Source organism: Sapajus apella, unplaced genomic scaffold (genome assembly GCF_009761245.1).
Source record: "Sapajus apella isolate SASKATOON/1434 unplaced genomic scaffold, GSC_monkey_1.0 scaffold28, whole genome shotgun sequence".
Taxonomy (NCBI): Eukaryota; Metazoa; Chordata; class Mammalia; order Primates; family Cebidae; genus Sapajus; species Sapajus apella.
In genome coordinates this window covers 25373528-25397573 of record NW_022436968.1, presented here as the reverse complement: position 1 = coordinate 25397573, position 24046 = coordinate 25373528, and the positions used below count along the sequence as shown (strand labels likewise).

The window sequence follows — 24046 nt, the reverse complement described above, 5'->3', positions numbered from 1 at the left end:
AACTTACTTAATTGTCTCTTGCCTTCTATAATCTGCCTTACCACAGTCTAATGACAAAGGCCATAAATAACATCTTGGCAGATATTCAACATATAATAGCACAAAGAATAAATTAATCAGAATCAGTACTGAATACAGCACCATAACATTTCTACACCATGATTTGACCTCTCTACTGAAATTTAAAAGGAACCAGTAAAATATATTTATACGGAGTAAAGCCTCAAAAGTTTAAACCCACTAATGTGGGAAGTCCTAAGAAAAACTAAAAGTTAGAACAAAAATATCTAAGAAATATTTAGCCTATCAAAAAGACTATTAGAAGTGTCCATTTATACAACCACTTGATTCACTTAAACATTATTTGGAAACGTCTACTCAATTTTACTATGTGTTCGACATTGCATTCCTTTGAGGATACTTTGTAGTTCAGGCTATCTTTCCCCCAGTTTGTCTGAGTTGGAAAACATTTGTGGTAATATCAATACTGGTAAAAATGAAATGATCCCTTCGTCTGAAACATGCTGGTATGTGTTACTTACGACAGCCTGCTTCATCCGAGTTGTCGTTGCAGTCAAAAACACCATCACAATGTTTTGTGATGCTAATACATTTATCCCCACTGGCACACTTGAATTGAGAAGCAGTACAGTTTAATACTAAGAATGAAAGAGAAAAGCATTAGAAATTAGCTCAGGGCTAAAATGACTAAGCACGGAGATTTTTCTTTTATTTATTTATTTACTTTATATATATTTTATTGCAGTTTAGGTTTTGGGGTACATGTGAAGAGCATATAGGATTGTTGCCTAGGTACATACATGGCAATGTGGTTTGCTGCCTTCCTCCCCATCACCTATATCTGGCATTTCTCCCCATATCCCAACACTGAGTTTTTTCTTTTTCTTTTTTTTTTAGGTTTTCATGCTTTATTTTAAATTCTTTTTAGTCTTCCAGACAGTAAAGGGTTTTTTTTTCCCCATTTATTTATTTTATTGCATTTTAGGTTTTAGGGTACATGTGAAGAACATGCAAGATTGTTGTGTAGGTACACACGTGGCAGTGTGATTTGCTGCCTTCCTCCCCATCACCTACATCTGGCATCTCTCCCCTTGCTATCTCTCCCCAACTCCCCACCCCCCACCGTCCCTCCCCTATTTCCCCCCAACTGACCCCGACACTGAGATTTTTCTAAACAAATACTGTGAATAAAAACAAAAGCAATGCACTTACCACAACCAACTTCATCAGATCCATCAACACAGTCCCTGTCCCCATCACAAACAAAGGATAGGTCGATACATCGATGGTTGGGGCAATTAAACTGACTAGGTTGGCATGTCTCTGTCGAATCTAATGTCATTCGAAAACAAAACCAACAAGTTTATTTCCTGGGCAACAAGTACCAGAAGTTATCTCAATTGTACGTGTGTTCAAAATTCTTTCCAATCAGCCACATTATCAAAGTCAGCACAGCAAAGGAACTCAAAACTAGGATAGGTTTTAGAATTGACAGGGCAGAGTCAGAAACCATGATCACACCTTGGAAAACAGACCACATTTAGAAAGTAAGCGTCATGTGCTTGGATGGGGATTACATCTCATGAATACTATGAAGTCCATGACTCTAGACCAAAGCCAAGCAATGGTGTCCAATTAGGCAACACAACCAGCACGACCCACATGCCTAGTAGCAGCATGTGGACAGACCCCCAAAACTGGATTTAATCCAAAGTCTAAATAGAAAACTGCTAAAAACAGGGTCCTACCTTGCTGTTAAGACCATATACTTGGAGTCAGATGCAGTGGCTGGTCCCACCCACAGCTTGAAGTTATATTAAATACAGGCTCATAGAGTATGAAAGCTAGACAGGATCTTGAAGGGATCTTAAAGCTCATCTATCCCAAAAGGTAGTGACTTGCCTAGTCATGCAACCAGGACTAGAACTTAGCCCAGGAAACTTTGCTCCACCTTAAACTATTATTGAAGACACGAAATAAAACAAGCTAAAGGAAAGCAGAACTGGCAAGATGAAAAGCAGGTGGACAAGATTAATGGGAATTTAAATTTTCTGTGCCTCTTTATTTTGCTGCCTTTTTGCTTGTACCAAATGAAAAGAAACATCAATAGCCAAAGGTCTGGATATGTTTATATGATTTTTAAAATTGTTTTAAATATATAAATAGATAGTGGAGAAATTTTCACTTTTTCATTTCCTATCTGAATTGAAGTGTTTGGCATCAGAGACAGTCCTTGCTTTGCTTCCACAGAACTCAATACTTGTAGGTGGACGCTAGGCATCCCATGTGCAGGCACATGCCTTCGTTCTTACAACCAGTTGATACAGAGATTGACAAGTGGAATAGAAGTACTAAAGAGGCAATGAAAATTGCAGGAGCCTTAGAGGAAAGAGTGTAAGGCCATTTGGTTGTTCAAGTCTATTTATGAGGCTGACCAACCAAGAGAAATCAGCTCAAAACTTACTGCAGTTCTTTTCATCTGATCCATCCCCACAATCATTGTCTGTGTCACAGACCCAGTTCTTTGAGATACACTGGTGGTTATCACAGGTGTACTGGGTGTCAAGGCAGGAAACAGGTGCTTGGGTGGGGCAGTTCTGCTCATCACTGCCATCCACACAGTCGTTGTGCTTGTCACAGTGCCAGCGTTCAGGAATGCACTCTCCATGGCCACAGGTGAATGCCGAAGGTGAACAGGTATTATCTACAACAGCAACAAACAGGTTATGAAGACATTTGTTGTTACAGCCTTTTAAATGAGTTCTTGCCTTGTAAAGGCCCAGTTCTTCACCTTTTTCAGTGGAGGCATTGCACATAATAAGGAGAAAGGTTCACCAAGTGATGCCACCATCATTAACATCATTACTCGTTGGCATTTATTTGGTATTTATCATAGTACATGCATTTTTCTAAGTCACGCACATACACACATTATATACCTTCTCTAAATCCTCACAAGAATACTATGAAGTGCCTATAATTACATGCATTTTACAGATAAGGAAATTGAGGCTTTGGGAAATGTAGGAACCTGCTTATGATTCATGCTGTGGTTAGACTGACTCTAATGCTCATCTTTTAATTTTCAAGCTGTACTTCCTCCAACCACAATTTCAAATTCAGACTACAGAAAGCTTGAAAATGTGTCATATGAAAAGTGCAAATAGATAAAATATTAAGGTAAAATGCTGTGCTCTTAGTAACAAGAAGATAATACACAAAAACATGAATATTTAAGAAATTTCAGAAAAATGTACAAATCAGCACTTGACTCTTTCAAATCTGTCATGCCTCTTTCTCTCCAAAAGAAAGGTTATTATTAGTATTAATTTCACCTTAATAGAGATTTCTGAGAATTCAACTGTTTCCTTTTTTAAAAAATTTATTGTAATACTTTTGCCCTCTGCAATAGTGTTTATTAGGCCTCAAACTATATAGATTAGATTACCATCAAAAGACAAATATAAAAGTTAAGATCACCATTTCATTGTTAATTTATTTTACTCTAACATGGGGGAAACATGTAACACATGAGATTTTTCAAAGGCTATGATTGCAAGTAGTTATTCTGTGATACTAGCCTTTCAGTTATAAAGGTTAGGTCTAGTTTATTTTTGGTTTTTGTTGTTGTCGTTTGTTTGTTTGTTTGAGGCAGGGCCTTACACAGTTTTGGTTCGCTGCAACCTCAACCTCCCCAGCTCCAGCAATCCTCCCACCTCAGCCTCCCAAGTACAAATTTTTGTACTTTACAAATTTTGGGAAAATACAAAATACAAGTTAGCTGGGTGTGGTGGCACGTGACTGTAGTCCCAGCTACTTGGAATTTTCTATTTTTGTATTTTGCAGTAGTTCCAGCTATTTGTAATTTTGTATTTTTTGTAGAGACCGGGTTTCTCCATGTTGCCCAGGCTGGTCTCAAACTTTTGGGCTCAAGCAATCCTCCTATCTCAACCTCCCAAAGTGCTGGGATTACAGGCATGAGCCACCTTGCCTGGCCAGATCTAGTTTATTTCAATTTGACTTTTTGAGGAATTTGCTAAAATGTAATGACTGCATTGGTCCAAACAGCCAATGTCAAAGAAAAAATTTGTTGAAGATAGTCTAAGTCAAGCCTGGAAAGCATCCATAACATCACGAATGAAATTTCTTGCTTAGCTTCCTAAAAGCCTCTGAAGTCCATGTTAAGAATCTGAAATTCTAAAAGATATTTTTTCCTATATAAATAACTCAAGCTTTTGCTTGTTTTCTTTAAAGCCCACCTCTACCGTATTCATCCCAGGAAATATCGCCAGTGCATTGCTACTTACTAAGTGTGCCACATAGTTGCTCGTCACTGTTATCATGACAATCATCGACTCCATCACAGCGATAGTACTGGGGCACACATCTGCCATTTTGACAGGGGAAGGAAAATAAGCCACACTGCTCCGTGGGTGGTTCATTGCTTGGGTCGCCCTCGCACGTCAAGTGATTGGAAGCCAGCCTCATTCCGTAAGGGCATCCACATACTCGCTGGAAATTTGGCACCGGGAAACAGAAGTGGCTGCAGTCACCATTGGGATGTGTGGGTTGACTACAGGCATTAGAACCTGCAAAAGCAAAGCCCTGAGGTAGTCAGTCATGTACATTTCACTAGGTGGGTCACGGGTTTGATTTGTGAAGGAAAACAAACGGGACAAAACATTTTTCAGACCCAACACTAAAACGTACCTTCCTCTTGGAAATCAACCTGCCAAATACAACACTCCATTTAAGTATGGAAAAGTCCCAAAATGTGTTTTTCCTGACAACACATTTAAGGCTATAGCAGCATTGGACAGAGATTTGAAGTCTTAACACTCTTAGATTATGTGAACGACGAGAATATAAAACTACCAGGAGCTAGACCTTTAAGTAATAAGTACTCAAAGAGAACAGGAACCACGATAACAAATAAATAAACCCATACAAAAAAAAAAAAAAAAAAAAACCAAAAAACTGGGCAATCTCACTTACCAGTCTGGATGTTGATATCATACGATTTTAAATGCAATATGTAAGCAATGCCACTTCGGATAACTGTCATTCCGCCACCATCTGCTTTCCTGACTCGAATAATGGCACCCAGTCGCCAGTCAGTAAAAAATAAATGCTCTGAGAAGAAATACGGGTAGATTAGTATTTTCAGTCACAGCTAACTTGAGAAAATGCAAGAGAGGCTTGTAACACTTCTTGAAAATATGAACATCTTCCTCCATAAATATCTGTAGTATGTTTCCATAATAATTTTCCATGACTTGTTACTCTCTAGAAATGCTCTGTGGAAGTCTGTATGTAAATAATACCAGGGTTCAGGTTCAGGCAAGCACATATGGCTTTACGATGGCATTTAGTAGCAACTGAGTTTAGTTCTGCATAGGTAATGGTAAAAATCAGAATCAGAGAAATCTTCTACAGAGCATTAAATGAGGCCTCATAGGTCTGCGCTCTCATTCCTGCTGAGTGCTTTTTGTCAAATACTACATTGTGTGAAGGAGACAGTCTGAATTCTTCCTGAGATCCTTCCCAGGTCAAACATTTCATAGCCTATGTTTTAATGAGAACACTTAAATTGGGTTTTTGTTTTTGTTTTTTATCCTCAACTTAAATAAGAAGTTGTTGAGAAGGAAAAGTACAAGTCTAGCCCCAAAGGAAACTTTCAGTGTATGTTTGAGGATCGATAAAAATCTCAACACAAACATGGATACACCTCCAACCACATCACTAATGTTTCATGGCGCTCAGAATGGTAAGAGAGGTGATGTAAGCTTTACACTAACTACTGCAGCAGGAAAGTAAACGTGTATTTTTAAAAGAAAGAATTGCATCAATGTTGATTTTCTCTTTAATGACAGTTTAACTAACAGAAAACCCTAATGAATCAGAAAATGCTTAAGATGTCATAAATTTTATTTGACCAGTCTCCTTATCTGTGGTCTAATCAACGACCAGTCAGTCATTGGACTCCCTAAATCTTCTCTCTAGAGACTGGCAACCCCAGCCCCACTACTCACAAAGGTATCTTAATATGCTTTAAAAAGTAAGGAGCTCCGTAAGTCTTTTAGTTCTCCATGATGCACAATTAAGAAGATCTAGCCCTTTAGTAAAAAGGTACATAATTTCTATGGTGTTGCACAACAAAAGAACTTTCCAAAAGAAATTCACAATGAAAGGCAATGCTGAAAGAAACAAAGAATTATTTTATTTTGGGAATGTTGCGTTGCCCTCGTGGGTATGCATTCACTTTTTTCATACTGACGAAACCAAAAGATACTAAAACTACATTTTCTAGAATCCCAAAACATTCCAGCCCAGAACAGGCAAAATTCAACTTTTTTTTAATGTTTCTACGTGACAGCAAATAGCGTGTGTCTGACATCATTAGTGAAATGGGAGTAAATCCATGGCGGTGGCAGGAAGGGAACAGGAGGAGTATTTATAATTAACTCATCAAAAATCTCATGAGCATTTTTTAAATACCACACACTCCTCCACAGATAAACAGACAGCAGGACAGGATATGCAATATACTTACTAACTATTCATTCCACACATACATTCTATACATGTGAGACAGTCTTTGATTTATAGTGAGTGTCTAGTTTTTTCAAGCGCTATGTTAATTATTCAAAGTAGGAGGTTTCAGCCAGGGACACAACTAGCATATACAAAGGGCTTTTGGTAGACCTAAACAAAACATGACCACTTTAACTGGAGTCATCACGGTTTGTCAATGAGACTCAGGATAGATTTCAGTCTCTCCCTTCCCTCTTGCCCTGGTGCTTTTATGCAGTGCACAAGCTATACAACCATTCACAGAGCTCCTGTTTTCAAGAATAAGCAAACCACCTGTTTCATGGTACCAGCCTTCATTCTTATTCCTGGCAACTCAACTCACAACAGCATGCCTGCACTCAAAAGGGGAGCTGCAAAGGCAGGTGAGCATTGGCTGTGCTCATTGTGACTGTAGTTACTCAGAATTCATGCTTCCCAGCAATCCTCACTAGCAGCATGAAATTATTTGGAAAGGTTGATGAAAAAACAATTAATATGTCTTGCTGTTCTTCATAAAGCATAACCTAACACTTCTACAAAACAAAGATGATGTCAGTTCCCCAACGTTTTGAATAAAAAGTTTCAAAGTCGTTCAGTGAACATACAGTTGATGAATATGTGTCATGGTTTCTTGCACAAGGATTTCTAATGAGATTCTTGTAAACACTGGAGAACAATGAAATGCTATAACAGTTACTATAAACAACTCTTGCTGCTTTATTCTTGAAAATGAAGGCAGTAATTTACTGTTTCCTCATGTGATACTTGTATAACTAAGTACTTGGGATGTTGAATTATACAATACATGTAATCTGTACCTATATACATTGTCAACATTATACAAATATATGCAAAATAAAATCACACTCTAAAAGTGAAATACACCATCAACAAACCAAATGTTTTGTCTATATATAACAGCACCATTTTAAATTTTTTTCATTTTAAGGGGGCCAGTTTTCTGGGATTGTGAGAATGCCACATGAGGATGAGATTACTGTTATAACTTGCAACGTATAAATAAAAACAATAAGCACTTTTATTTGCTTTAAAACATACCTCCAAACATGGTAAGTCCAAATGGGTGTGACATCTGCTCTATATGGCCCAGTCTTCTTCTGTCTAAACCATCAAACGTGCTGTGCTCAATTTTATCAAAATAGGCATCTACCCAGTATAATCGTGAAGCACTAAAATAATAAAATATTTAGTTACCACACTTTGGGAGGCCAAGGTGGGTGGATCACCTGAGGTCAGGAGTTCAAGACCAGTCTGGCCATCATGGTGAAACCCCATCTTCATTAAAAAAAAAAAAAAAAAAAAATTTAGTTACCTCTTGTCCAAAAACTATCAGAGTACCCTTACTGAGGTCATTCAAAAATAGTAAGGTCAGTTGACACATTTATTAAACAAAGTTTTTAAAATTTAAATTACATTTTTTAAAAATTTAATAGTTTTATGTCCCCCAGAAAGAGACAGCTACTTTCATGAAGTGGCTTTCAATTAATTGTCTTAGAAAACTTACAGTGCTGCTATCTTTGAGCCAGGAATTTTATTTTTCTTCTTGTGAAATCATTAGTTTTCACCACAGCAGTAGATAGCCAACTATGTTTATGTTCTTTGTATTCTCATTCAATATTCTTCTCCCATCGCCAATTAATTATTTAAAATTCTATGAGGGCAAGCAGTCCCAGTTTCCTTACTCCAGCATACCACCCCAGACTGCCTCATTATGTGCTCTGCAGTAAAAGGGAAATAAGTAACGGGGATGATGATTCCTACTTACGCCCAATCGATGGCCAAGCCATTGGGCCATCCAAGAGTAGTGTTTACTATAGGCAAGAGGTGAGATCCGTCGCTCCATGCTCTCATAATTTTAGCAGGACGGAACCAATCAGTGAAGAATAGATACCTAGAAAAAGTAGTAGTAAATCAAGGCTGTTAACACTGGGACAAATTACATGACTTCAAAAGATTTGGAACAAACAGTTTCTCCAGATACTGCAACTGATTTTGCTTTCTGTATATGCAATTGAGCTTAACATATGTAGTGTATAACTGACATACTTCTCAGTTAAAATTTTAGTTATCAACATGTAATCAAAGCCACAAATACAAATGGCATTAAAATGGGCACTGAGAGAAGAGAACCACTGTCTTAGACTTTAGAACCGAAATCTATTGTTTAACATATTCTCTAACAAGACACAATTCAGGTTACCTATTAAATATTCCATGCTGTTAAATAAAATAATAAACCACAAGCAGAGCAAGAAAACAGATTTCAATCTCTTTCTCTCTGGATTAAACATCCAGGATCCTCTAGTCATTCTTCCATAAGGAATTGATTAATATCCAGGAAATCATTCATCTCGGATGAGGAGAGCATCCCAATCAATGCAATGCTAACAGTATCTTACCCAAGGCAATTTCTAAGAGTAGAAAAAGATAAGACCAGAGGGGAAAAAAAAAAAAAAAACACCTTTTTCTCTTTCTTGGGGTCTAGAGGAATCAAAATTAGTCTTTTCCAAAATGTAACTTTCTAAAATGTAACTACTTCATATCATTTTAAAACAAAGAGTCATCAGGAAAGGAATTCAACAGTTTTTCAAAACCAGAGGCCAAAGGTTTGGGTTAAGACAAATTCATTAGAAAAATAAACTGTTTAACTTGGTATAGGGCAACGAAATTTCTTATCAATAATAACATCAGTTTTAAAATGTGTTTCTTTTATTATCTTACAGAGAGAAAATTAAAGCAGACACTCTAGAGGCATCAGGCCTTCTTAGGCACACAGGCATTCCAGTCAGACAGGTCTGGAATTTGAATACTGACCGTTGCCTAATAGCTGCGGGCCCTTTCACAAGTCACTTTATCTCAGTGGGCCTTAGATTCATTCTCTCTAAAATGGGTATTTACACACACCTCCTTCACCAACTAGCTTTGGGATCCGGTAAGATTAGACATCTAACGGAAGCACAGGGACAGATGTTCCCTGGGAAACCAGGCGTTAGTGAGTTACCAGCCATCTTTTTTAATCATTCCACTCATACACAGCACATAGCTCAGATTTGTTCTAAATAAATACAGTAGCTGTTACACATATTTAAATAAGAAAGGTAGGTAGGAACCAAAAAGGAATCCTGTGAACTCTTCTGTCTTTCCTTGTCTGGTACTACCAATTATAGAATGGTGAAACATGAAACTTTGTGGTCTGAAAAACTTTTTATTCTGAAAACTACTGAATGATTAAGCAAGTTTTGCTAAGCTTTATATCAATATATTAAAGCAAAGAAAGAATTTGAGTCTTTTCTGTTAATTCTGTTGCGTATTGTCTCCTTCTCTACTGAATCTATATCACATTGTTTGGTCCTCTGCAACTGTGAAAAAAAAACTACACTTCAATGAAGACTAGGAAAGCCAAAACTTAGAAGAAAGGTTTTGAGTTTAAAAACAATTTTTTTACTCCACCGGAATAAAGGTTTTGAAGGAGAAAAATGATTAGTGAAGCTTATGCTAAGGAGATAAAATTTAAGGTGATTTCAATTAATACAGTTCAATCTTACATTTGGTGAACTTACAAATCCCTAGGACATCACTTTTCAATGACTGTAAAAGACATACAGTTTCAAGCTCTTAGGATAACATGAATACACTTACCCAGCAAGAGGATGAATTACCACTGATCGTGGGTTATTTAAATACTGAACTACTGTTCGTCTCATTTTATCAGCTAGTCCCATGACACTGATACTCTTGTAATGAGAGTCTGTCCAATAGAGATTCTTTGAAATCCAATCGAAAGCCAAACTTTCAACATTTTCCACCCTGTTAGCTGCGAGAATTTCTCTTCCTATAATTTAAAATATGGACATGTTTTAATCAATTTTCCTACTAATGCATATTGAAATTTTGTGTCAGAGTTAGAGCGTATTTCAGGAATATATGTGGAATTCTTTTTTTTAAAAAAAAAAAAAAAAAAACAACTCTGTAAGCTGCTGAGCAATAACATGAGATAAACCCAGAATCTATCCATTCCTCAGACTTTGGATCGCAAAGAATAGATATGATACTGACAAACAGAACCAGGAATGGCATGGCCTGGATATACTCCCATGTTCAATCTTCCAGAAAAAATTTCTCACTGCAGAACATCTGAAGAAGAGATACCTGAGTCCACCTACTACCACCCGGAGGCGGCTCTGATAAGCTGACACCACTAGGTACGACCTGAGGGTAACCCTGAGGTGTCACCGCCCAGCCAGCTCATCAACAGTCTTCCACAGCCACAAAGTTGCCAAGTTTGGGAAAAGGCCAGCAGAGATACCAGAAAGGAAATCAGAACTGAGGTTTTTTTTAAAAAAACACTTTCCTCTTTATGTAGTTGTTATGCCTTCTCTTCTCCCTCTTTTTTCTTTTTTTCACTAAAGAAAATCTGAATCAGAATAAACAGCCGTACCTCTTTCTTTGCAGTAGAAAGAAAAAAAATCCTACTGCTTTTTCTATTCATTTATTCAGCAAATTGTGAAAAGAAAGTTCTCTATGTGATAGACAATTGACTAGATATTTAGAAAACACAGTACTGCTAATAGTGATAATAATCACAGCTTAGATTAAATGTGCACTTACTATGAGGCAGAAACTGGACTAAGTACTCTACATGGATACATCCATCATCACAGCCACTCAATCAAGTAGGCCTTAGTACCTTTCCTATTCTATAGATGAGGGAACCAAGCCAAAGGGAAGTGAAGCATCTGAAAAGAAGTATGGACACCACCCTCAAGGTAATTCATAGTGAGGTGGTGAAAGAGGAGGAGGCAACTAGGCAAACAGACAAAAATAAAAGCGTAATGGGTGCTGAGATGGAGGGGTGCATAGGATGGTCTGAGAGCACTGACTCCTAATGGACCACATGGCAAGGCGGAGGTCTGGGGTGGTTGACAGAGACAGACTGAAAACTCCACATGTTCTAGGAGCATGGCTGGAGGTTAATGAGTCAATGATAGAGGCTAAAGGAGAGGGAGATGTTGATGATGACCACCAGGTGGGGATGAGGCACCAAGGAAGGGGTGAGTGGTCATGCCCTTCCTCTAAGGCCTGTGAGAAGCTGGATGAAGTATCCACTTGGCTTAGATGTGATTGTAGGATATCCAGGTGAGTTATCCAAAAGGCAGCTGGCACTGTGGGTCTGAACCTCAGAGAGAGAACTTGCATAGAGATTTTATCATGATCTACAAGAAGGCTTCCTTGGTCTTTCCCTATTCCCCAGGTTAGGAGGAAAAACACTCAGTAAATGCACTATATCAAAGTCTCCCCACAATTATTTAGTTGCTACACAGATGGTAATCAAAGGCATGAAAGGTATGAAATTATTCAGAGAGAGGAAGACCAATGTTGAACACCAGATTTACAGTTTTTTGTAGAACAGGCAAAGGAGAAAGATCTCCAGGGTACACTAGAAAAAAAATGATTAAGAAATAGAAGTAAATCCAGGAATGTGCTGTCATGGAAGAAAAAATTTTTTTTTTTTTTTTTTTTTTTTTTTGAGACAAGAGCCTCACTCTGTGGCCAGGCTGGAGTGCAGTGGCATGATCTCAGCTCACAGCAACCTCCGCCTCCTGGGTTCAAGCAATTCTCCTGCCTCAGCCTCCTGAGCAACTGGGACTACAGGCATGTGCCACCACGCCCAGCTAAATTTTGTATTTTTAGTAGAGACAGGGTTTCACCATGTTGGCCAGGATGGTCTTGATCTCTTGACCTCGGCCTTCCAAAGTGCTGGGATTACAGGTGTGAGCCATCGCGCCCAGCCAGAAAGAATTTTTGAGAGAAGATGGCCAAATACAGATACCAAATACAGGACTGAAAGGCATTATTTAGTTTAACAAGAAGAGATTGGAGGTGACCAGGATGAGAGGGGTTTCAGTCACCTGGTGGGCAGATTGCAAGAGGTGAGGAATCAATGAGAAATGTGGAAGAGGGGATAGGAAAGTGCAAATCAGTCTTTCAAGAAACTTGACCATGAAATGTGAAGGGGTTATCACTAAGGAGGAACATGCAGTGAAGGGTAAGTTGCATATTTTTTAGGATGGGAGCAACTTGAGCTTATCTGATGATAGGGAAAAGTCCGTAGAAAAAGAAAATTTAGAAAAGAGAAGGGATCATTGATGGAGGGAGTTCTCCCGAGGGTTTCACTAAGCTAATCTTGACTTTTAATGTGTTTTTTCTTTTTCTTTAGAGACAGGTGTCCCCTAGGCTGGAGTGCAGTGGCACATTCATAGCTCACTGTAGCCTAGAACTCCTGACCTCAAATAATCCTCCCAAGTATCTGGCACTATAGACACACCATTGCATTGGCTAATGTGATTTCTGACAACTCATTTCCTGCATATACTGTGTACACATTCAAAAAAAAAAAAAAAGAAGAACAATATAATGCCTCCCTCACCAAAGTATAGAGAGTTTAACCAATGACTATGAAGAATATTTTAAAGGGTAGCTTGCTCAGCATATGGACTTGAAGTTTACCAAAAATACGATGAGAATTCCAGATCAACAAAACAAAAAGACGCTGACCTGTGGAGGTGCCAATGGGAGACTGGAGCTGTGTGCAGCTGAGAAAGCCAGTACTACCTTTTGCTGAGAACCAAGCTCGACTGCAGTTCTCCAAGCTCAGTGGGCCTGATTCAATCCTCAACAAAGATAATTTCGGGTTCAAAATAGCAGATCGACCAACCAAACTTGTTTATCTCCTCTTCCTTCCAAACGCAACTTAAAAGACGGTAAAAGGACAGCAGATGAGCAATTCCAGCAAAGGTTTGAAAAGTAAGTTATCGGAGGAATGATAACTCAATCAAGAAGGGGAAAATGCTACAAACTAAGTGTCCACAGAAGACAGACACACACACACACATGCAGAAGCCTCAGTGCACTCACACTCAGAGACACTAGGTCCCAAGAAAGGCAGGGGTAAGGAACTAAGGGGCTCAGATAAAGTCAGGATAAGGAGCAGTCCAATGCCCAGGTCCCTCCCAGATCCTGAGTATCACACCACTTCTCTATCTCCCGTAAGGGACCAGAGATTTTCTTCTCTGGAGGAGCTGAAGCAGAATGGCTGTGGGTTCGGGGCACCGTGCTCAATGGAAAACTGAGGTGGACATGGAACTGAGTACAGGAGGATTACAGGAATACTGGAAGGGCGCCCTCAGCTCCCTTTCCTCTGTCCACTCCCTGAACACAGACCACCATCTCCCCACATCTTCCCCTTACTCACAAGCTGACAAGGCCTATCCACACATAGAGACTTTCTGGTCAAGTTTTATAACCTCCCACTTAATACCAAACTAGCATCACAGACATTTGGAGAACGCTTCCATCACAAAGAAGAAAGCTGAAAAGAAATCAAAAGGAAGAAGGAATCCAGAGAAAATGGAAACAGAGGAAGATTAATTTTTAATGTCATATCCATATTCACATCAAGGTCATATTCATAGAAATGGTATTCAGAATGGCACTGGACTCAACACTGGGTGTTAGAGGTCACTGGAGCAATGTCTTCAAATTCCAGATTTAAATTAACTTGCAACCTATACCCAGCCAAACAGTCAAGATGGAGAGCAAAATAAACACAGACAATCAAAGACTCAAAATATATGCCATCTGCTCATCCTTGTCAGGAAGCTTCTATATAGTGTGTTTCAGCAAAATGAGGAAATGAATCTAGAAAAAGAAATAAATGGCCTGCCACAAACAGCAGATATAGTACAAGGGAGAAGCAAAGAGAAGTCAGAAAACAAGAGCTGTGTGCCAGGCCAGAGAAAAACCAGTCCCAGCTGGAACAGTGAGAGAGGCTCCAGAAGGAAAAATATATAGATAGAGAGATTGCTTTCTATCTTGTACAGGCATTTGATAGAGCTATTGGGGAATTTGGGGAAAACATATTATTGATATATTAAAAAAACTAAACAAATGAAGATGGGGCAATTCTCAAAAATTGTCAGGAAATGTCATCCTAGAATACTAACTGGCTAAGCAGTGACTAATATTTATATTTATATTATATTAGCAATATAAACACATAGTATTAACCAAAAATTACAATCTAGCTTTTTAAGGAGAATAGGGGGAGGGATGTCAGAAGCTGGGAGAGAAGAATGATGTAAGAAACCAAAATGCGGGGGCCGTACGATGGCGGAGAAGACTCAAAAGAGTGTGAAGATTGCTCCTGGAGCTGTTGTATGTGTAGAAAGTGAGATCAGAGGAGATATAACTATCGGACCTCGGACAGTGGTCCACCCTAAAGCACGAATTATTGCGGAAGCCGGGCCAATAGTGATTGGCGAAGGGAACCTGATAGAAGAACAGGCCCTTATCATAAATGCTTACCCGGATAATATCACTCCTGACACTGAAGATCCAGAACCAAAACCTATGATCATTGGCACCAATAATGTGTTTGAAGTTGGCTGTTATTCCCAAGCCATGAAGATGGGAGATAATAATGTCATTGAATCAAAAGCATATGTAGGGAGAAATGTAATACTGACAAGTGGCTGCATCATTGGGGCTTGTTGCAACCTAAATACTTTTGAAGTCATCCCTGAGAATACAGTGATCTATGGTGCAGACTGCCTTCGTCGGGTGCAGACTGAGCGACCACAGCCCCAGACACTACAGCTGGATTTCTTGATGAAAATCTTGCCAAATTACCATCACCTAAAGAAGACTATGAAAGGAAGCTCAACTCCAGTAAAGAACTAAGAACAGTAGATGACATGAAGATAACATTTTTGTCTTTGACCACTGTCTTTTGAATGGGCCACAGTGTTTATGTACTCTTAGCAACTCACAGGATAATACATGTTGACTTTATTTTGTAAAATTGGGTTGAGAGGAAAGTAATGGATTTTCATTGTAACTGTCCTTTATAATTTATATAAAATGTATTATTTTCCTATATCCTTGCTTCTTTTCTGATAATTTACAGATTTAGCTTTTCTTTTGTTATGTAAACTGCTGGCCACAAATTTTAGTTATGTAAAAGACTACCCATGACAAGAAAGGACATATTGTTATGTATTTATATTCTAGCATAGACTAAACTGAATAAAAATGCTGATAACAAAAAAAAAAAAAAAAAAAAAAGAAACCAAAATGCTCACCTAGAACAAGGAAGTAAATATCAAAAATGATAAATCAAGAAAGAGTCGTATAAACAAAATATTTAGAAACATGGAGACAAACAAAAGAAGAAACGCTCAAGAGTTGTTCCCAAGGCTGGGCGCGGTGGCTCACGCCTGTAATCCCAGCACTGTGGGAGGCCGAGGCGGGTGGATCATGAGGTCAAGAGATCGAGACCATCCTGGTCAACATGGTGAAACTCCGTCTCTACTAAAAATACAAAAAATCAGCTGGGCATGGTGGCGCGTGCCTGTAATCCCAGCTACTCAGGAGGCTGAGGCAGGAGAATTGCCTGAACCCAGGAGGCGGAGGTTGCGGTGAGCCGAGATCGCGCCATTGCACTCCAGCCTGGGAAACAAGAGCAAAACCCCATCCCAAAAAAAAAAAAAAAAAAAAAAAAAAAAAGAGTTGTTCCCTCCACAGAGCACGTCTGGACTGGCAGCAGGGTAGGGTGGGGAAATACGGTTTTATATTGATAACAGATATAATGATATCCAACATTTACTGAATATTTACTATTTTCTAGTCATATACTCTAGGTGCTTTACATGTATGAGCCTAAAATTCTCTCAACAACCTTATGAGCAACGTATGACCTGCATATTTAGAAAACTGAGGCATAAGGAAACTGGGTAACTTCCCCAAGGTTACAAAGCTAGGAAATGTGGGAAGTTGGGATTCAGAATCAGGCAGTGCAGCTCCTAAGCTGGCCCTCTTAGTTGGTATGTTACATTGCTTACAAATTTTATTACTGTTACAAGCTGAACCATTGGCATTTAAATAGTCCAGCATCCCTAAAGAGATGTCTTCCCCTTTAATCAATCTGGCTGCTTGAGTATTAAAAACAGTTTCTAATAAATTAATCCGTTAATGGTTTCATACACTTGACATTCCTTTTATGTTAATATTGGTCATTGTTGAAATACACACATGTTCGTAACACGTTTGTTTTTTTTTTTTTTTTTTTCCGAGATAGGGTTGCACTCTCCTGCCTAAGCTGGAGTGCAATGGTATGGTCATAGCTCACCGCAGCTTGGAACTCCTGAGCTCAAGAAATCCTTCCACTGCAAACTCCCAAGTAGTGGGGACTACAGGTACATGTTACCATGTCTAGCTAATTTTTTTCTTTTTTTGGTACAAATGGGATCTCACTATGCTGTCCAGGCTGGTCTCAAACTCCTGGCCTCTAGTGATCCTCCCATCTCGGTTCATAAAGATAACTTGTTTCTAAAATGAAGGAAAGGTGTTTGTTTTACCTTAATCCATAAAAAAGCAATAGATTTATTTTCTCAATCTAAAACGATTTAGGAAGCTTAGTAAAGACTGCTTAAGAAGTAGATACCAAGTTTTAATTATCAAGTTATTAGTATCACTGCAATAAACAGGCAAAACATCCACACACACACACACAAGCTTTTCTCACCTGTGCCATCAATCTTTTGTTTAAAAATCATGTGTTTTGACATATCTGAAAAAAAGATAGTGCTTTCCTTGGCATCAAAATCAATCCCAACAAAGAAAGAAGGATTCCCTGAAACTGGAACCATGACATCTTCCTGGGTAGACAAGGTGAACGGGATCCCACGAACAGCAAGTTGGGATGAAAAGATGAGGAAATTCTGAATAGCTGCAGGAAAAGGAACACAGAACAGTCAGCCAGGGCATGGTTCTTGCCCCTCCTCCCAAATTCCAGATAAATGCATCCATAGAGCAAACATTAAATCATAAAATATAACTCTGAAATAAATATAAATTTGTGGAAAACACAGAAATAAGAGAAGGGGAAAAAAAAGGTAACCAACTATGAGGGTGATACAAGTATTAAATTTTCCTTCTTCCCTAAAAAGTATCCTTAAAATTTATTCATATGAAAAATGATATCCATATGCTTAATTTATAAAATAGTATTAGCTGAACTCTATAGTAATTCCATAATAATCCTCAAGTTGGATTAACTTTTGCATAGAGATCTATGCCAAGAACCTCACTGTAGATACCAAGATAATTAACAGTAACCAGAAATATAAAGAAATAAAGGAGTAAAAGAAGGGAAGGAAGGAGAGGGATAAAGGACACAGGTAAGAAGAAGTGCTGTTTAAAATCAAAGATTGTGACAGTATGTCAGGAAATCAAGAAGATGAAGGAGGTGTGCCCAAGACACAGATAAAAATTGCAGGAACGGAATTTAAAAGCAAAATTATTAGGCAACCCACTAATGATAAAATAGCTATAAATACACGGGTTTTTTTTAATGAGGATGATTTTTCTGAATCTAGGACTAGCTAAGAAGTTAACACATTTGTCTGAGTTAGAATAAGGGAACTTATATACTGCGCTAGAAACAGCAGCATCTGGAGAGCAAGAATTTGTCACAGGCACAGAAAGGAGAGTTGTAGGAGTGAAAATAAGGAAAACAAATATTGTAGGAGTGCATCTCATCATCAGCTGGGGCCCAGGCAATGGCTTAAGTATGAATAGATGTGTAGGAAACCAAAGAGGAAGATATTCTTACCTTCAAAGTAAGAATAAAATCAGGTATATGGAGGCAGATACAAGAAAGTTTAAACTGAAAGGTGAAACCATACGTGAGGAACTGAGTCACTCCAATGTTCAGGAGTTTACTTTGGAATACAGGAAAAAAAAAAAAAGAAAAAGCAGATTAGATTCAGATGTGATTACCTGATTGAAAGGGGCATAAGTGGTGGTCTAGGAGGAGTCAAAGTGGGGAGAAGTGCAGTACTTCCCACCAAAGTTAAGGCTAATATCTAAAGTAGAAAAGGTATACATAGTATAGAAAAGAGCTCAAAGTCAATAGGATCTGTCATCAGATAGGATTAAAATAAAAAAAAAGAAAAGAGCTCAAAGTTTAATCAAATAGAATTTCAAAATCATAGTTAATAGGAGAAAAATGCTTCAAGAAACAAAGGGAAAAGGCCCAGCACTTTGGGAGATCGAGGTCGGCAGATCACGAGGTCAAGAAATTGAGACTATCTTGGCCAATATGATGAAACCCCATCTCTACTAAAAATACAAAAAAAATTAGCTGGGCCTGGTGGTACAGACGCCTGTAGTCCCAGCTACCCAGGAGGCTGAGGCAGGAGAATTGCTTGAACCTGGGAGGCGGAGGTTGCAGTGAACCGAGATCACACCACTGCACTCCAGCCTGGCGACAGAGCAAGACTTTGCCTCAAAAAAAAAGGGAACCCAAGAAAACCCTAGATGTGGGATTAAAGTCAAATCCCAAAAGACGGAAAATTACATTTTCAAATATAGCTCTGTACAGTAGAAGTGGTGCCTACCAAGGAAGATACCCTGTGGGCTACGGAAAGCTTATTTGCAGTGAAGAAGTTAGAAAGGGAGATGGCCCAGTTCACGAGCATCAGTTAGTCTAGTTAGAGGCTTGGACACACATACACCTGTGCCACCTGCCAACAACGTCCAAAACAGATTTCTTACCAATGCAGTGGCGCTCATCTGTATCCAGTTGGAAGCCGAATGTGCATTTGCAACGGAAACCCAAACCATCATTATCTGTTCTGTGGCTGAGGACACAGACCTGCTCACAGCCTCCATTGTTATCTTTACATGGATTGGTAGCTGGAGGGAAAAATGTACAGGGATAAATTGCAATTAGAAATGTGTAATTATCTAAGAAATGAAGCTACTTCTAACCCTTTTCACCTATAGTTGAAATAGAGTAATGAATTAGCAATGCTTTGAAAACATCACTGACTGGTTATTACTAAATACATCTGCATCTGGCTATAGTAACCCTCCCAATTTTACTGCTGCTCCCCCATCCACTCTCCAACTGATGGTGGCAAAAGAAAGGAAGGAAGGAAAGAAGAGAAAGAAAGAAAGACAAAGAGAGGAAGGAGGGAAGGAAGGGAGGGAGGGAGGGAGGGAGGAAGGAAGGAAGGAGGGAAGGAAGGGAGGGAGGGAGGAAGGGAGGGAGAAAGGAAGGAAGGAAGGAAGGAAGGAAGGAAGGAAGGAAGGAAGGAAGGAAGGAAGGAAGGAAGGAAAGAGAAAGGACTCCTACAACTGTCCCCCCCAAAAATTATGTCAGAGTATGTCTCCTATCCTCCATGATTAGAAATAACTGTCAAAAATACCCCACACTTCACCACTTTTTTGCCATTCATAGGATATAATAAATATTACTCACTGGATGCTTACTTTGTAAGTAAACCAACTTAATAACCAATAGCTCTAAGAGATATTAGTCCTCTAATTTTACAGAGGAGGAAACCAAGAATCTAACAGTTAAACAACTTGCCCAACATTATTCAGCAGCTAAACAGCTTACCTAGGATTCAAAGCCAGATCTGATTCCAAAACCCTAAATGTCTGCCACACAAACCAGTTTATACTTCCAAAAGCCACTCTTAAAGTAGTGACCTTAAGAAGGTCACACTGCACAGTACAAAGACTGCCACAGCTAGAAATTTTATATCTGCTTTTAAGATTGTCTTCTTAGCCTTTGAATTATCCTTTAAAATATTCTCTTTATCTTCTTAGATGGATTGATTTGGGGACACAATAGGCAGATGTCATTCTCAGCCAAATAATACAAATACTCATTTGAGTGAACACATTGATCATCGATCTAATGGATCTAATGTGAGGGCAAGTCTAAGTTTAATAGTTGTGAATTGAGTGTAAAAACTATTCCAAATAGGTATTTCCAAAAATGTTTTCAGATAAAATATATATTTTCAGATAGGTATATATTTTCCCAGGATGATGACATTGAAGGATATTCATCTAAATATGTCAGTTCTAGTGGTTGGGCTTTTGTTGAATTAACCAAATTACTTTATAGTCTTTTCATCCTAAATAGTTCCATCACTTAACATGCAAGTTTGTTTTGTTTTGTTTTGTTTTAAAGATGGGGTTTCACCATGATGGCCAGGCTGGTCTTGAACTCCTGACCTCAGGTGATCCACCCACCTTGGCCTCCCAAAGTGCTAGGATTACAGGCATGAGCCACAGCGCCCAGCCAACATGAAAGTTTTAAAGCAAATCTGTTTTCTCTAAATTACTGTTCACCAATATTAAGCTTTCTATCAACATAGTAGAGCTTATATTTCTTTTTCTTTGATCCACAAGCAAATACAGAAAAGAGCCATATACAGTTCAGATAGATGCATCAAAACTCAAGCTATAACCTGGAAACATAAACAAAGCTTGTGATAGGCCAGGTGCAGTGGCTCATGCCTGTAATCCCAGCACTTTGGGAGCTGAGGCAGGAGGACTGCTTGAAGCCAGGAGTTCCAGAACAGCCTAGCCAACATAGTGAAAACCCAGTCTCAGAAAAAAAAGAAAAAATGTATGGTAAAATAACAGAAGATTAAACAGTGTCTGAATCAAAATTTTTTTAAAAAATAAGTGACCAGCCAGAGAGATGCCAAACCCAGTTGGCCTAAGACAGATTAATCAGAAGCAAAGAACAGGTGCCATACATATGCAACAGAGAAGAAGAAAGAAATGGTTCTGACACGACCTAAAATGAACACTTAGACATGTCATTTTTTTCTATGGGACATGTTTGCTTAACTGTAATATTAGAAGTTTGAAATAGAAGATGTTTTTCCTAGTAGAATGAGGATAGGTATTTTGGTTTGGTTTGTGAGCTGCTATACCCTCAAGCATCTTTACACGTGCCAATAAACATCTGTAAAATAAATCTCTAAATTCCCTCTAGATCCGTCATTTAACTCCGAAATACATCACCTTCTCCAGAATGTTCCTAATCTGCAGAACCAGTTTCAGAGAGTTTAACACTCTGGGTAACCCTTCATATACTTGAGAATGCCACCCAAATCACATGAGGCCCCTCATTATTAACTTCTAAAGCTTTGAGAAAACCTTTCCATCAAGTCTGGTACCAAGCATGGCTACTACTTTTCTGAGGCTTACCATAGGGCTGCCTGAGAGGATGGTAAACAGTCACTCCATAGGGCCTCAGGGAAGTCTGGTAGTACACTTGTGGGTTGGTCTCTGTGAACTTGTTTGCCTTCAGCACGGCCATCTTTGTCCAATCAGTAAAGAACACCTGACCTTCAAATAAGCTTACTCCAAAAGGATGAGGAATGAGGGAGCCTCCATGAACTACAGTCTTTCTGTTATAAAAGATAGATATATATGAATTTATTAGTTTTGCTTTATTATAATTAAAGCTGTAGTTAGTTCACTTAAATACCTGAAAAGCTAAATAATTTCTTTTCACAAATATGGAATAAATAGAAAAGATATATTTCAGATGTATATTTATTTTAGATGTCTCTTGAAAAAGACCCTTGAGATATAGGTGCTGGGGAGGAAGGCAGCAAACCACATTGCCATGTAGGTACCTATGCAACAATCTTGCATGTGCTTCAGACGTACCCCAAAACCTAAAACGCAATAACGTATATATAAAAAATTAAAAATTAAAAAATTTTAAAAATTCAAAAAATAAATAAATAAAAAGGCCCTTGAGACTTACATGCCAGTCCCAGTCAATCCTTTAGCTTGTCCTAGGGTTTTTTTTTTTAGAATTTACTGTTTTCCCATTTGCTCTTCATTCCTTTTAGGTTGCCCCACATCTAAAAGACTAAGATGTGAAATAGCACTTTGAACACCATAGGTGAAAGACTATACCAGGACTTTGAAAGACTGGGAGAAGATGGCTTCACCAATTATTTTCCACCGCACCACTGACCATTTCCTAGCGATTAGGGAGCAGAGCAGTGAGTGGCAGAGCTCAAGCCACAGCAAACACCCAGGTCTGTTCCTGACGTCACTAGAAGGAGAGCAAGAAACAATGCCACTACCAATCTTATGCATCTGCTTGATGAAAATGTCAACTGATCATACTTTAATGGAGACCCAAAGCCATTTAACTGGGATAAGAAAACAGAAGTAAAATTTCCACTAAGCAAAGAGTGTAAATCAACAATGCTCCCCATGACTATGTTTCCATAAACAATGATTCCATTAGACACATGAACAGGGTGAGGTGGAGAATGGTTGATATGGGAAAACTCGTATTTTCTTTATTTGGGCATAATACAAAGACCTCAAAGAAAAATCTTACCATCCCCTGAAAACTAAAAAGCACAATAGAGCTCTAAGAAAAGATTTGAAGATATTAAAGCTGGGAAACATACCAAAGAGGAGTAAACAAAGAAAAGTAAGGTGGCAGGTTAGTGCACACTTTGAAACATTCCATAATGACATGGTACATTAAGATCAGAGAATAGTTTCTTTTTCAATTAGCAAATTCCAGAACCCTGAATGCCACCTGCTGGCAAAGTGAGAGACTTTACGATTTCAGCTCTACTCGTGAGCTTTAGTATTTCTTTGATGTTTCCTCACAGTCAGCAAACCACTCAAATCTTTCCAAATCTTCATTGATTTTTATCTTTTATGCTTCACTTTTTTTTACTTTAGTAAAAAAAAAAAAAATTGAGACTATATAATGTAATGCTAAAACATCGCAAAGAGAAAAAAAATTAGGCAATTTCACAATTGTTTCATGTGACTTACTGGGTTAGCTAATTTTTTCCTAAAATTTATTCATATTCTCCATATGGAAACTAGCCTCAGTGATATGAAGTCACCACATTAATACCCAATCACTTCATTTAACCAAGCAGTTCTAAGGATATACAATCCAGTGGCAGACTGTGATATCATCCTTACAAAATGGAAATACAAGAGGAAACAAAACTATCATATTGCTTTCATTGAGAAAACAATAAAATCAGGTCATTGGGAAAAATTAAAATAACCCGCCTATTTGATGAATCCACAAAGAATAATTTTTGGGTCAAAATTTGAAGAACATGTTTTACTCAATTTTTGAAAATACCAAAAGGAGAAGTTCTAAAGTAGTTTCTTACATTAAATTATCGTTAACTCCACTCAGAGTAAAAAGATGAAAAAAAAAAAGTGTCATATTCAGCCAGGTGCAGTGGCTCACGTCTATAATCCCAACACTTTGAGAGGTCGAGGTGGGTGGATCACTTGAGGTCAGGAGTTTGAGACCAGCCTGGGTAACCTGGTGAAATCTCATCTCTACTAAAAATACAAAAATTATCCAGGCATGGTGGTGTATGCTTGTAATCCTAGCTACTAGGGGGCTAAGGCAGGAGAATCACTTGAACTTGGGAGGCAGAGGTTGCAGTGAACCAAGATCACATCACTGCACTCCAGCTTGGACAACAGAGTGAGACTCCATTTAAAAAAAAAAAAAAAAAAAAAGTGCCATATTCTACATTCAAATATT

The 24046-nt window shown here is 38.4% G+C and overlaps 1 protein-coding gene and 1 pseudogene across 6 annotated transcripts in view; one reads left to right on the top strand and one right to left on the bottom strand.

Moving 5' to 3' along the window:
* LRP2 (LDL receptor related protein 2) overlaps positions 1–24046 on the bottom strand; it is a 219338-nt gene that overhangs the window by 109259 nt on the left and 86033 nt on the right. For all 5 annotated transcript variants that reach the window (XM_032293063.1, XM_032293061.1, XM_032293064.1 and 2 more), the window contains exons 14-24: positions 21694–21896; positions 19231–19371; positions 17198–17401; positions 10255–10447; positions 8381–8506; positions 7654–7784; positions 5017–5154; positions 4329–4610; positions 2486–2725; positions 1234–1353; positions 543–659 (exon numbers count right to left, since the gene is read on the bottom strand). In XM_032293063.1, the coding sequence (XP_032148954.1) occupies positions 543–659; positions 1234–1353; positions 2486–2725; positions 4329–4610; positions 5017–5154; positions 7654–7784; positions 8381–8506; positions 10255–10447; positions 17198–17401; positions 19231–19371; positions 21694–21896 (1895 nt within the window). The remainder of the gene's footprint in view (positions 1–542; positions 660–1233; positions 1354–2485; positions 2726–4328; positions 4611–5016; positions 5155–7653; positions 7785–8380; positions 8507–10254; positions 10448–17197; positions 17402–19230; positions 19372–21693; positions 21897–24046) is intronic.
* LOC116561216 lies at positions 14770–15553 on the top strand (annotated as a pseudogene). Its single transcript, XR_004273337.1, has one exon. The product of XR_004273337.1 is annotated as a dynactin subunit 6 pseudogene (transcript).